The sequence below is a fragment of the Haliotis rubra genome, unplaced genomic scaffold, assembly GCF_003918875.1.
Source record: "Haliotis rubra isolate DU_JTF1 unplaced genomic scaffold, ASM391887v1 Scf129, whole genome shotgun sequence".
Taxonomy (NCBI): Eukaryota; Metazoa; Mollusca; class Gastropoda; order Lepetellida; family Haliotidae; genus Haliotis; species Haliotis rubra.
Window position 1 is genome coordinate 346,272 of NW_025765214.1, and position 15,599 is coordinate 361,870.

Genomic DNA, 15,599 nt, shown 5'->3' on the forward strand with positions numbered 1-15,599 from the left:
CAGTAAATTCAAAACAAATAATTTTATAATCTTTGGCTATGTGATCATACATTCTTCCGTTTTCTCTTCGGGTGAAACTTTTTCAACTGATAGTTTTACCTTATTTTCTTCAAAACGATGAAAAACATCCGAATTCTCGTCAGTAAAGATTTAAAGAACTTTCACCACTTCCCGAAACTTACAAGCATTATCTAATTATTGTGTTGGCATATCGCTCAGGGACATGACAGCCATTACGTTTATGCCCTTTGTTTGTTTTGAGTAATTAGATAAAAGCAAGCAAGAGCAAAAAGCATCGTCGTGTGCAGGTTTGCTCTTTCCTTTGTGCCGTTTTAGGATCAACATCCACGGTCCTCCAGGCGCATCGTATGCAGATGCAAATCTAAATACACGTGTGGTCAGTCACTTATCTGATAACTATTTACCAAGTCACGGAAGTCGGATTAGTTTATCACTAGACCTATCTCCAGACATAGTCAAGTGAATTTACAACTGTCCGAAAGGCAAAACAAACTCCCAACCTTGTTTTGATACGAATGTGATGGAATTGGTCCAGACTGTACTCAAGACGACAAGGTTTAAGCTGTAGTAACATCATAAGTGGCACGTCTGTGTCAACGCGTTTAAGCACTTTTTCAGAGTCCTCTCTTCTCCTTGAGGTCGGTCTCCGTAAATCATCGCTTTCACAAAGCTTCAATGATCGTTGGCTGCATGTATCTATCAATGCCACAAACATTTTCACCTGACTGAGAATGAGGATGAAACCTGATACCCAATGGAAAAGGAAAGTTCAGCTTAAAGATACATATAGTGACACGTTAAAGAAATCTTGGAGTATCTTCCCAATCTGAATACAAGCGTGTAAGTGTATCAAACAAACAAACAAACAAGCAAATACATATATATATCATTAAGTTCAACAAAAGTACATTTTATCGCAAATTTAAAGCAATCTTTACATGAATCTTCTAGAAGAAATCTCCTCGTCCTAATAGGTTGTGTAACATATTGTGCACGCGTTAATTCATGCAAGGCGCACAAATATTTCATGTAATTTGGGGAGCATGATTTTCATGTATGTGTTTTTTGTAAATGTGAACAGCACACAATGGTTTGTTATATTTGATTAAAAACCTTTTGTTCAACCGTAAATTACTCTTCCACGGTTTGTTGAAAATGACGTAAAAGGAAGTTGCCAGATATTGACAATAGCAACGTATTGGAGTCGTTATCTACATCAGGACAACAATCAGACTGAATTGACATGTCGACGACCTGGACCACCGTATTCCATTGGTACATCTGCGGGACCCCTGAGTCAGTATAATGTGTCTGAGTGGGGTATTCATGCTTCACTACGGCATGGTATCTCAGTGGGCTAGCACTATAAAACCAGCTTAAGTCTGGGCTAGTACAAGCAGCCGCACCTACACATACACACGCATATGAGCGAAATATTCTCAAGCACGACGTTAAACCCAATTTCACCCCACCTCACCTCTAAACAGTACATTCGTCTATATGGAATCTTATTTATAAAACTATTTCTGCTTCAACATCAGGCACTCTGATATGGTTGTTTGAATGTCATCGTGCGTCATGGTATCAAGCACTGGATTGTCTGGTCTTGACTCGATTATCAATTGTTACGTACATGTCATTAGAGCTGGAATTTTGTAAAACTAACAAGAAACAACAGAAACCTCATGTTGTTTAACAAAATGGATAGTTACAATTATCATCAAAAACTGTGTTCCACAGGAGATATTGCTTGTGTGAGATCATACGATATCTCCTAGGAGATACCGTTTTGATAGTAGATTTTGTACAATGCCCTGACAATGGTATGACGTCATGAAATTGATGACGTCACAATGCTATGACATTGCTGCACTGCAAGTCTAATGGTAGTACAGTGTTCAGAGATGTACATTTTTCATTGAAAACTAATGAAGAGTGATTTTTGATGATAAATAGAAAATCACCCTCGTGTCGACTGATTTTAATTATATCAACACTCGTTGATAAAAGTAAAAATATCCTCGGCAAGCCTCGGATATTTGTAACTTTATCAACTCGTGTTGATATATTTGATATCAGTAGAAACTTGGGTGAGATTCTCTATACATACAACCCTTCCTCCGAACTATTCGTCTCCGTTTGGGCTGGACGTCAGACTACACAGGTGTCAATTAATCGGAAAGGCTATGGTGTTCATTGACACGGTACTGGAGAAAACAGGTGACAGTCGGAATACAGGTGCTGCAACTATCCAAGGACGATATCCTCGGCTACACCTGTGAATTATGCCTTAATATCTGCGGTATTTCCTAGAAACGAATATATTCTTATCACGCATCCCATGCTATCATTTTAACACCGTTTTGCCCTTCTTCGGAATCGATAATCATATCATGACCATGACAACTCGGAAATGTAGGGATCATATATTAAACAAGGTCGACGTTTACTGCCGAATTCAAATCTATTTTCCTTTTATTCAAGTTATGTGGACATTAATTATTTTATAACGATATATGAATACTAAAGGCACTAAGGACGGGAAAGAAAAATCGACGTGTTTCTTTCTAAATACTTGCAATTGTGTTCAGGAACATCGGCGATGGCTTATTTATTCTGGACGATATGTATGATACATAAAGAATCCATTTTCAGTGTTTAGTGTAGTTTGTCCACAGACAGGTGTATCAAACTTGCCTGATAGAGGTTATTTCTTATTCCACGCGATTCAAATAAACTCAGCAATAATCCACCTTGAGATGTATGTAGGGAAGGAGCACGTGGTTTGAGAGAGGAATAATTAATTAATTTTATTGAAACACAAGTTTAGGAAGACGCACCTAATCCATCTTGGTACTACGTTAGTCAAACATGAGACACAGCTGCCTCTTACATATTCAACACTGCTAGAACGACACAGTGTTCTTCATGTAATGACTTCACACTGTCTCACTACCTCACGTTGCCAGGCGCGAGTTGTCATTATACATACGACCTTCGACATTACCTCCACTGAGACTGCAGGCGAATACGTCACTGTTCTCCCCAATATTTCCCAAAGACACAAATCACATTTATAATTATTTGGCCATTTATAACAGCCATATGAATAAAAGAACGGAAGGTTCACATACAGAAACGGAAATATGACATATGAGTTGAATTGACAGATGAGTACATGTTACAAGTGCCATATTGTAGCATTGGTCAGACACCCGATAACATCGGACGTCATGACACCGTTGCTTAACCTGTATTAGTTAGGCCAACGCCACTGTCAATATTTAAATGATGAATAATTTAGCCATCGATGTCACTGAAAAGCTGACAATTTACTAACGCAATACTGAGATGTAGCACATAACCGACGGTGTCAAAGATAGGTGGCTGCCAGTATCACACATGTCATATCAGCATGTGGCAGTTAACTGTCAGTATCACACATGCAATATCAGCATGTGGCAGTTAACTGTCAGTATCACACATGCAATATCAGCATGTGGCAGTTAACTCACAGTATCACACATGTCATATCAGCATGAGGCAGGTAACTGTCAGTATCACACATGCAATATCAGCATGTGACAGGTAACTGTCAGTATCACACATGCAATATCAGCATGAGACAGGTAACTGTCAGTATCACACATGCAATATCAGCATGAGACAGGTAACTGTCAGTATCACACATGCAATATCAGCATGAGACAGGTAACTGTCAGTATCACACATGCAATATCAGCATGAGACAGGTAACTGTCAGTATCACACATGCAATATCAGCATGAGGCAGTTAACTGTCAGTATCACACATGCAATATCAGCATGAGGTAACTGTCAGTATCACACATGTCATATCAGCATGAGACAGGTAACTGTCAGTATTACACATGCAATATCAGCATGATGCAGTTAATTGTCAGTATCATGCATGCAATATCAGCATGATGCAGTAAACTGTCAGTATCACACATGCAATATCAGCATGAGACAGGTAACTGTCAGTATCACACATGCAATATCAGCATGAGACAGGTAACTGTCAGTATCACACATGTCATATCAGCATGAGGCAGTTAACTGTCAGTATCACACATGCAATATCAGCATGAGACAGGTAACTGTCAGTATCACACATGCAATATCAGCATGATGCAGTTAACTGTCAGTATCACACATGTCATATCAGCATGATGCAGTTAGCTGTCAGTATCACACATGCAATATCAGCATGATGCAGTTAACTGTCAGTATCACACATGCAATATCAGCACGAGGCAGCATGATGCAGTATAACTGTCAGTATCACATGTACATGCAATATCAGCATGATGCAGTTAACTGTCAGTATCACACATGCAATATCAGCATGATGCAGTTAACTGTCAGTATCACACATGCAATATCAGCATGACACAGGTAACTGTCATTATCACACATTGCAATATCAGCATGAGGCAGAAAGCTATCAGTATCACACATGCAATAACAGCATGATGCAGTTAACTATCAGTGTCACACATGCAATATCAGCATGACACAGGTAACTGTCAGTATCACACATTGCAATATCAGCATGAGGCAGTAAACTATCAGTACCACAGATGCAATATCAGCATGATGCAGTTAACTATCAGTGTCACACATGTTATATCAGCATGAGGCAGTTAGCTGTCAGTATGACACATGCAATATCAGCATGATGCAGTTAACTATCAGTGTCACACATACAATATCAGCATGATGCAGTAACCTATCAGTATCACACATGTCATATCAGCATGAGGCAGTTAGCTGTCAGTATCAGACATGCAATATCAGCGTGATGCAGTTAACTATCAGTGTCACAAATGCAATATCAGCACGAAGCATTTAGCTGTCAGTATCACACATGCAATATCACCGTAAAGCAGCTAGCTGTCAGTATCATGAATGCAATATCAACATGAGGCAGTCAGCTGTCAGTATCACACATGCAAAATCATCATGAGGCAGTTAGCTGTCAGTATCACACATGCAATATCACAGTAAAGCAGCTAGCTCTCAGTATCATGAATGCAATATCAGCATGAGGCAGTCAGCTGTCAGTATCACACATGCAAAATCATCATGAGGCAGTTAACGGTCAGTATCACACATGGACTATCTGCATGAGGAAGTTATCTGTGAATGTCACACATTCATTATCGACACAGGCCCACAAACTTACGAGCTACTTGGAATTATCTCTGCCCAGATAAGAACGTCGTAAAGTCCGAGTCTTTGCGAGAGGAAATAATCATTCACAATGGGTAAAAAGACGGTGTGACGTAACAATAGCCTCGAAATCCATTCGGAAGGGCCATTGAGTAATTCAGCAGCCGTAATTCCTGGTAATGTAAAAGCCGAAATACCCACTGGGAGTTTACAGTTAAACTAATAGTCTTGATCTCCATTCTCTCCTGGGTAATACAGTGATGTATCGAACAAACTCGAACGTACATGGCTACTTCTTCGTTCTTTTGAAAATCTGTTCATTGCATCTTGGGACATAAACTGTACTGTATGGTCTTTGTAATGTTCTCCTTTGTGAAGGAGACGCAGCGCTGTAGACATTTCTTAGACCTTCCTAACCTGGTTAGAGCAGTTGTGTAAGTACATTCATCGTTAACGAACTATGCGCATTTACTAGTGAATTTTTATCACCACGTATTGTATCACTCTTTGGACATCGTTGGACCAGGGATGTTGTTGTGTACATAAATTTAAGCAATTAAAGCATAAAGCGCTTGATGTTTAAGGACAACATTGACATACCCATCACTCTCTTATACTGGATTCCTAAAAATACCATAAAACCCCATACAAAGAGGGATATATTGCCTAGTGCAGCCGATGTACCACCAACTGTCTTTCCCAAAGATTAACCAGATTCAGTACTCTTTGACGTACTGTCGTTATAGTCACGGAAGGTATTTGAGACAAGTGGAATTAATACTTCGTGCCTTCTAAACCGCCAAAGGGTTTCCATGGCGTTTTTTCTCCAAGAATATGCATAAGTTCTATTTTATTACAACATAACATTTGTCAGCTTCAAGAGATCACACAACAATCGTAAGGAAAACCCCATGCCTTGGTCTTTTGGACATCTGTTTTATTGTGACGAGAGATATGCAAAGGTTCCGGACAATACAAAATGAGAAGAATTTTTTTTAAGTTCACTCAAATAACATAGACGAGAAATTTGTGAATAACATTCTGACAATAACTAGGCATGACAATGGCGCCAATTGTTCCCCAACCTCAATGATATTCCCTCCTTTCTGCTTACCCTCTTTCATGTTTACTGGAAACAAAAGAGACGAGTGAAACTGACCCATATATACAGATATGCATAAATATTCAGTTACAAAACTCTTCAAGAGGGATGACTTTCGAATAATCAACCTTCTCATTATGTGTCCCAATATTCCAGCAGCTCGCGCCTTGTGTGTCTTCATTCACATGTTTTGTGATGGTACTGAGAATACTCTTTTACTAATATTTCAAAGAGCATCATGCAACACTCCAGTTAAGGTTGGTAGATCAGGGTTACAGCACTCAAAGTCTTATCTATGCTTTCAAAATCTTTTGTGCTTAGACATGAGATGGCATTTCCAAATTGACAGAAAAGTTCTCTATCTGGATTTGTACAACATATATGTATTATCCTGATTCTTTCAGGGGAACAGTTGACTTGCCTTTGCACGCATGTTATGGGCTTAAAGGCAAAGCATATAGACCCAATAGGTTCTTTGAGAATAACATGGCCATTGTATTTCGAAGCTCTAGCTAAATTACTGTATGAAGCAGAGTGATTTCGTATTATCAGCAAGACCACCTCCGATGTTTGGTGCATGCAATAATGCGTATTGTAGTATCTTAAAGGGAAGAATCCACAGTGAAGCTGACAAAGTATTGTTTGAATACGACAGAGCTGAGACACAGGAAATCACAGACGACACACGCAAGGCATCTTGGAATCTGTGACTTACGATAACGCATGTCCGCGTCTACTTTAACATTATATTCCATGTAAAGTACTATAGAATGCGTATTTATACTTTCCATCGAAGCGTATGACATCCCCTATATCGCTTAAAAGTCACATGAGCCGGTGTAATTGGCACTTACTAAAGGTAAGATTCAGGTCGTTGAAACCTATATTGTTTGTCTACTGACTCAAGTTTCTGATGAATACAGTTGCAACGCCTTCACTTACAAGAAATGTATTCATGTCATTTCTTACAGCGAAGCATCAGAATAATCGACTCAGTTGTAATCAAGGAAGGAAATCTTGAGGCTTCCCGACATGGTCTCATGTCTGGTTGTTGCATGCTTAGATGCATAAACTATTGACAAGACAATGTAATATTCTATATGTGCCATTGATCTTCTGTTGGAACACATTTGCATTTCCCAGGCGAGTCTATCACAATCACACTTTATATATGTTTGGGGATAGTTCTGAATTCGATATGAAGACAAACAGAAACTTGAAGACGCCAATAGTTACTTGATGTTACAGAGATCAAACATTGACAACAAGGTACGTTTCAACTCTAATTACAACGACCTGTAAACAAGTCCAGTTAGTTGAAATCAGTACATAAACTCCATTACATTCTGTGACAGCAAAATGGGTTATTGATGCTGCTTATATGCTTTTTACCTTTACCTAGTCACACAAAGACACATGTAAGCTATATATACTACTCACACTTTGCTAAGGATCCCAACTTTACTTTAATATAGATACATAATTTAGAATTGTATCCAGTTAAAACTGGATAAATATTAATATGGTAACCCTTCTTTAGGCAAACAGCCACTTTATTCTACCCTTATGCACTTGATACATGAGTAACCATAAAAATGGTTTTCATGGCACCAATCAACCATTTTGCGAATCATGGCACGGGTCATTGACAAGTACACAACACCTGTGAATAGCAGGTATGGGATCCACAAGATGCAGTGACATACTGAAACCTAAGGATCCATGCTTACAATAAGCTTAGATATTTAAACCACATTAGACCCTACATCATAGTTTTCTGTTGAATCAATGATTTGATCCTTAGCAAAGTGTGAATAGTATATTTTCAAGTCGGCATACATCAACTGAAATATACCATCAAAAAAAAAGAAAAAAGAAACGCATAGGCGTTTTGTATTTTTAAAAATCTATTAATTTCCTATTGTGTTCAAACAATCGTCAAAATATGTAACAAAAGCGTTGATAACATGATTTTACACAATTCCACTAGTAACAAATCGACTTTACCTGATAATGTTGATTTTGATGAGATCTCTTACACGGATTAAACAAACTATCACCACAACGCAACAGAAATCACCTTCCAGTTGAAATTGTGCAGCTAAGAGTATGCACCGTCTGGCTATAAAAATCCAGATTACTTTCGGAAAGCGGCATTCGTATTAAAGGAGTTTCAAGGTCAAGTCACTACGCCACGCATTGACGCTGCGACACGGAACATCGCCATTGAAACAATGCACGCTGGAGATTCCCAATCTTCAGGCGTCTGAATGTTAGTCTGAGCACGATATCACGGCTTGTAGCTCGTTACAACCTAACAGGTATAACAAATGACCGTCCCCGTAAGGCAGACCTCGAGCCAACACTGAACTGAACTGAACTCTATTTACACTCCCGCCGCGTTCTGCGGCATTAGAGGTTCAAGTTTACATCATAATGTACAACTTAAATACAAGTATGAAACATAAAGTGGTTATATATACATGTCGCTTGGTTGCAAGAATAAACTGTCTGTACATACATTTAACCAGTTAAATAAACAATGTTACACACGTTATTGGTTATCTTTTGTGGGGGCGTTGCTAAAAATGAGACATAATTATTATTTTTTTGTTTGTTGCTAATTTCCATATTGTTCCTAGTTTGTTAGAGTGAAAAAGTTGGTTCATTTTGTGCATATCGGGTTTCTACAGAAATGGCTGTTAATATATGTTTTTCTTTCTTGGGCCAAAGAAGGGCAAATATACAAAAAGTGAAATTCATCTCCAATATCGTTTGCATTACAGAGAGAACATACTCTTTCAATTTGGGGAGTTTTAATCCATCGTCCTATATCAAATGGTAGATAATGGTTTGAAGATCTGAAATTAAGTAACGCCCGCCGATTATTATAATGTAATAATTTCAGATAGGTTTCATATTTCAATTCAGAGTTATTAAAAATATCATAAATATTGAATTTTTTCCGTGTTTGATATCCAGGTCTGTAGATTGATTTCTTTCAGTCTGTTTACAACAAGTGCTTCAAGACTATTTTATTAGGACATGCCTGTGTAGCCCAATATAACTTTTGTAGCCCAAGATCGGTGCATCCGGGTACTACATTTGCGTGATCGTATTGCCACGGGTGAAAGCACAGCAGCCAGGGTGCCTGGACTTCGGAGGATATCCGGTCAAACTGTACGGAACAGGCTGAGAGAGAATGGACTGAGAGCCAGGAGATCCAACGTCGGGACCGTGCTACGTCGTCCCTGTCGCGCTCAACGTCTCCGTTATCTATAATGTTCCACTTGGTTGTATAGACATTTACTTCTTCTAAACTGATGTAAAAATTTGTGTACTAACGTCTATTTGTGGACGAGTTATTCATGTTTGAAAATACAACATTTTCGCAATGCGTCTCTTTCTTTGAATAGTATATATCCTTTATACCATTCGTAATGAAACCGTGTTTGCCCATAAAGAATGAAACATGGTTAGGTCAGATGCAGACACCGTAGGCAAAAACAGATCAAAGTTAGCATTCGTCAGCAAATTATAAGTACTAATTTAAAAAAATGGAGACACAAATGTCATTAAAATATATTTCACATTAGCAAGCCTTTGGGAAGAAGTCTGAAAAGTGCTAAAACATATTTTGAAATTATACAAGACTGACGTATGCATTATGGTCTTTCTTGTGGGAATTCCGGATTTCAAGGAACCCAGCTGGAGAACTGAAGATGGAGATAAAAATTATAAACTATTTTCCTTAAGCATCTATCAGAATTTTCAACTAAGAGCGTTATATCTGAAAGGTTGAAGATGTTTGAATATTGCTAGATATAAAAGGGTATTTGAATATTGGAAAGTGGAAGTCATTTCCCCTCTCATGCAGTCTTATGGATAGGTTCTGTCTCTCTGGATCAATTTATTGCGGATTGGAGTGGAACTTTGGAGTCTAGTATGAAAGAGCATTGTAACTACGAGAGTTGACAGACAAGTTCTAGGCCAATCACAGAATGAATTGAATGAAAGTGAAGTCACTGGTTTTGCACATTACATGATAACAGAAAGGTATATCCAGAAAAAAGTCAAACCTTTGAGAAATTGTTTTCCTGTGACAAGTCAGTAAAATGAGAAGGGGTCTGTGACATTTGGAGAATGAACAGACTTGAAACATCTGTGTTTGCATTGTGCAAAATTAATTCATCCAAGTAACCAAGGATTAGGGCTGCGCAATATAACCGGTTTACCGGTATATACCGGTTCAGACATGAAAACTATACGTATTGCGATACGCTGATTGAAAACCGGTATTTTGACATGCATTCGAAAAGACTTCGTAACACTCGGAAATCTTCGGATATTTCCGTATTATAAAATGTTACTTTCCTTTTTTTATTTGTGCCAAATATTATTTACATTTTTATTTTGTCATGATTAAAAGTTTTTAGTAAAGCTTAATCAAGCATGGTGATTTTGTTGTGTTTTTGCTTTATAAATCAAGCATTAACTCGATTATAAGTAGTTTTTTGTTAAAAAAGAACTTCTTACAATATATTGCAATACATATCGCAATATATGCTTTCGCATCGCAATATATTGCAATATGAAAATTCTCTGCAATACCCAGCCCTACCAAGGATACTGATATATTCCCTACTACCAGTGTATGAAATAAGCCAAAAACCCAGCCAGACATCTGGGCTGGTAATTTAAAAAACTTACCAGCCCGGAAGAAATTTAACCAGTCCTTCTTAAAAAGTAAATAGACAGTGCCAGTGGACATGTTATCTGAATATTTTTGTCACCCGTCCATGGGGCTGGTTAGCTAACCCGTCTCGGGCGGTCGGACCTTAATCCATACACTGCTATCACTAAGTTAAAGGACAATGACGTTAATTTGTGTACTTAGGTTTAATGAATTTCTTTCTTTTCTTTGCACCATCGTATACTATTCGTATGACACCAATCACCAACACTGAACTTGTTCTTATTACACGTTTAGTTTATCACACACGCGAGAATATACTGCTTTGAAATGCCACAGGCACGTTGTCAGTGGAAATCAAAGAATGAGGTAAGATTAATTATACTATATGTTTTATAAATGCTTCATCCTATATGAATGTTCGTAACGATAATGAATGTATGACTTTTAAAAAGGTATTCCCGAAGAGTTAATGTGCATTTCCTGTCATCATTTCTGATACAACTGCTTCACTCCACGAAAAACGAGTTCAGATGACAAGTATTGCATTAAATGAATCATTCCCAGTAGTACCTGTATTTTCGTTTGCTTGTCCAGACACGATTACTGCTGATGAAATAGCTTCTGTACATTTGGGACAATACCGACTGTGGTCAGTAAATATGCCTACTAGGCTCTATTACGACATCAATATGACATTCTGAAACATGTTAAAATGAAAGTTAACGAACGGACTACAGTTCCAGAGATATGAGGAGACGATTATAAAATATCGAGACGATTCTCATCACATCTCCCCAAAGATCTCTCTCAGAGTTTTAACCCATATTTGCGAGGTTAATCAAGTACATTAGAATAACAAATGTGGAACTGATGCGAACACAAAACAGATACTTGCATCGTAAATCACTTTTTCCAACTAAATCATTATTAGTAAAATACTTGGTCACGTATTATTTCAATACAAATTGAAATAACTAATAAACTTAAATTGAAGAGTGCAGAAATCAATAAAGTGAATCACCGAAATTCAGCAAAATGTAAACGTCAAACACTCTTTGACGCATTAAGCAATTTGAAAAACATTCTTGTTAATGTATTAATGAACTAAAGTTTGTTATTGAAATATTTCAAGACCGAATTATGGGCTGAAACATAATCAACAGAGTTTCGCTGTACGGAAATAATGATTATATCTGTCGATTATTTCATCCGGAAAGTTTACGAAATCATCTAAACCTCGCACAAACTATAGAGCGCCAACATCGACCAGACATCAATCAAATATAATTTAATCTAACTCGGAAACCGGCTTGTGTCATTTGTTCTCGGCCTGTCACGGCCCCACCATCCTTTACAGCCTTTACGAACTTCACACAACATGAACCAGTCTGCCCTAAATGTGATGGAGAGAGACTTGAATTAATATTTCTCATCCATTTGGGGTAAGACTTTCATGCAGCCAGACTTCATGGAGATAATAACAATATTACTATTATTAGTTTTGTTTCAACCTAAATTGGACGACTATTAATTCGAAGAGTGTATGGGGAAGCATGTTATCATGAAAAAGAACTCAACATGTTAAAAGAAAAACCGACAACTTCAAAGATTCATGATTTTCTTATCCTTATTCGTTTTAGCAATGATTAAGAAAAGCTCAAAACATAGAATCCGCTAGGACTCCGCGTCGTAATCCCTCAATCGGTGACTGGGAGAGGTTTGAGAATAATTGGCGTCCTAATGTCAATATGGCGTCTCAGCTGATAAACAGCGACAGCTCAGGTCTGGGTTTATCACAAGCTGAAATTCATACAAAGACAGTTTGTCCATTTTATGTCACACCCAACCCTCTCATTATTCACAAAATCATCCTACAAGCAAATTAACGCTCACAGAGATTGCAAGACCAAAGGTTAACTACGTCATTGATGTCGACCTGATCTTTGCAACTTGGGGCTTCACGCCAACGTTTGAGATCATACCTCTGCCTTTGATCATGATATACCTTAACCTATGATTTCTGTTGTTCTCACTTGCTGCTTGTATTCTATGAGGGTTCGCCTGTTATTAAACCGCACTCCATATGAATCTATTAACTAAGAAATCAATAGTGATCAGGTCCGGCTTAAGGTGTTACCAGTAAAGCTTGATATTGGTCCTTTAGACAAGGCAATCAATTACATGGGCTGATGGGTCAATGTCTATTTTTACATCATGAAAGATATGAAATGTTACACCGTGTGCTCCTTATGCTTGTGAATTTCATTCGTGTAGTTATGTCGTTAAATGGCTGGACTAGTGCCGATGAGACGCAGAAGTTCCATTAAAATAATTTCGAAGTGGTAAGTTTAGGGCTTATTTCGAGACTGACCCACAAAATCGATGTTTCAGTTTTACATATATATTAACAATACTATTGTTACCAGGTTGAAGTGCATATTTCCGACTTTGTCACTTTGAAACTGACAATCGTCTGATTGGTTTGTGGGTACTGGAAATTGCATTTCTTGTGCAAGGAAATGTTATTCTTTACTAGCAATTGACTATGCAACTTTTTAGGTGATATCCATGAGCTGCTTATAATGAACAAAATGGTTTGATTTACAAGTTTACTGAACTTGTCCAATAACAAGATATTTTTAAAGTCTCTTTATGAAAATGAACATAATCCAAATATCATTGATGTTCGTGAACAAAACAAATGTAACCATAGATATACCATGTAATAGCCTTAAGAAGAGTGGCCCATTAGGTACGCCCCGAAACAAAAATACTGGATATTGGATATTTTGTACAATAATTACATAAGGATGGTAGGACAGAATAAAAGTACGAACTGCCAATGTTGGGTCCAGTGTAACGTTGATGCTGGCATGTTTCAAGGGACTTAACCTGTGAAGATCCGGGTTAGAATTGGTCTTAAACAACCCTTGCTTGTCGTAAGAGGCGACTAACGGGATCGGGTGGTGGGGCTTTCTGACTTGGTTCACACATGTCATCGTATCCCAGTTGCGTAGCTCGATGTTCACAATGTTGATTACTGGATTTTCTGGTCCAGACTAGTATATCGCTGGAGTACTGCTGAATGCGGCGTTAATAACAAACATTTAAAAGGACTAAGACCAACTGATACCACTCATATGGAACATTTTAGTCTCTCCTCCAGGAATCAAAAGGACTGCACAAGTTAAGAACAAGACCATACTTCGTTGAAAGGGTACTTTCAATAGGCATCCCAATAAACACCAGTTAAATATGAATAAGAATGCCTGCGTAGATGAGCAATGTCAAAACAATGGACATTGGCCAGGACCTTTCTCTTAGGCTTTAGGGATATTGATGATTGGCCCGTAATGGTAAAATAGCCAGTGCCATTCTACTGATTGATCCATATGACTAAGACCTAAAAGGACTAATGGAGGCACCTTATCGTTTTCGTATTCAGATCAACACGAAACGGTTCAGAATGACTGAATGACAAGAGGGATGACTTCATCTGTCCTCTTTGTCGAGGAATATTCCAGCAGCTCTGACGCATCAGAGGCAAGTATCTTGTTCCCTTTTTTGTACCATGTGTTTCGTGTTTGCCCAGGCAAATAGTTGACATGCCTTTGAATTTCTTTGTGACCACTCTTTCACCGTGTCGTAAACACATGGTATCATCGCTATTCGATAGTGATTCAAAAACGTGTTTGTGCTATTGTCGACATCGTACACTGGTCAATGCTTTTAGTGGGAATTTCTTACCATTCCGAAAAGGTCTGCTTTGCATTTTTTTACATCAAGGAAAGCCAAGATAACTAAGCGAATATGAGCAACATCCCGTCCAGGGGAGTCCCATTGACCAGGACATCCATATGGCGGTTCTTATGTTACGTCACTGTCACTGGGGATCATATGTAGCTCGAAATCCCCAAGGGGTTACTTCTGTGTTAACAAAAGGAACATATTTCAAAGACGTATCATTGCTTACCTATATGGTGACGTCATAGTTTGCAGCTGCTGCGTGCTCATCCACAGTATCCAGATCACTCGGATGTAGCAGAACATGAGGACGATTGCGGGGATGATGAAAAGCAGGCACAGTTGCCACACGCTGTAGACGAGGCGACCGGTGTCGGGGATGCCCACGTCGGCACATAACACGACCACCACGGATGTTGCGTTGTTGCGGTATAAGATGGATTCCGTGTCCTGTAATAGAGGCATATACTTGTGATAGAGTAACGATATCGATGAGACAATAAGGAAATAACTTTCGAGCTGTATAGTTATACAACAGCGTCATCGTATGTTACTTAACATAGTCTCATAGCACATTACGGTTATATAACGGATAACTACACTACTCTACTGTCAGATTCAATGCAGTATGAGCTCATTTGTGGACATTGCTATAGGAAAACATGGAAAAACCGTTGCTAGACCATGTTAGAGTATGGAAATGCTGTTTCTCATCTTGTTGGACTTTAAAGTCAATTGTGTATGAACCATCATTGTGAACATGATTGTGATCGTGATTAGTACTTTAACAATTTCTTATATTTACACAGTTACATAATGCTAAACATTGTGTATGTATTA

At 38.3% G+C, this 15,599-nt stretch overlaps 1 protein-coding gene across 1 annotated transcript in view; it reads right to left on the reverse strand.

Moving 5' to 3' along the window:
- Nucleotides 1-15,116, reverse strand: part of LOC124266944 (cholecystokinin receptor-like) — a 39,106-nt gene extending 23,990 nt beyond the window's left edge. The window contains exon 1 of the mRNA XM_046701801.1: nt 14,989-15,116. Coding sequence (XP_046557757.1) covers nt 14,989-15,065 — 77 coding nt within the window. The 5' untranslated portion in view covers nt 15,066-15,116. The remainder of the gene's footprint in view (nt 1-14,988) is intronic.
- Between the last annotated feature and the right edge of the window lie 483 nt (nt 15,117-15,599).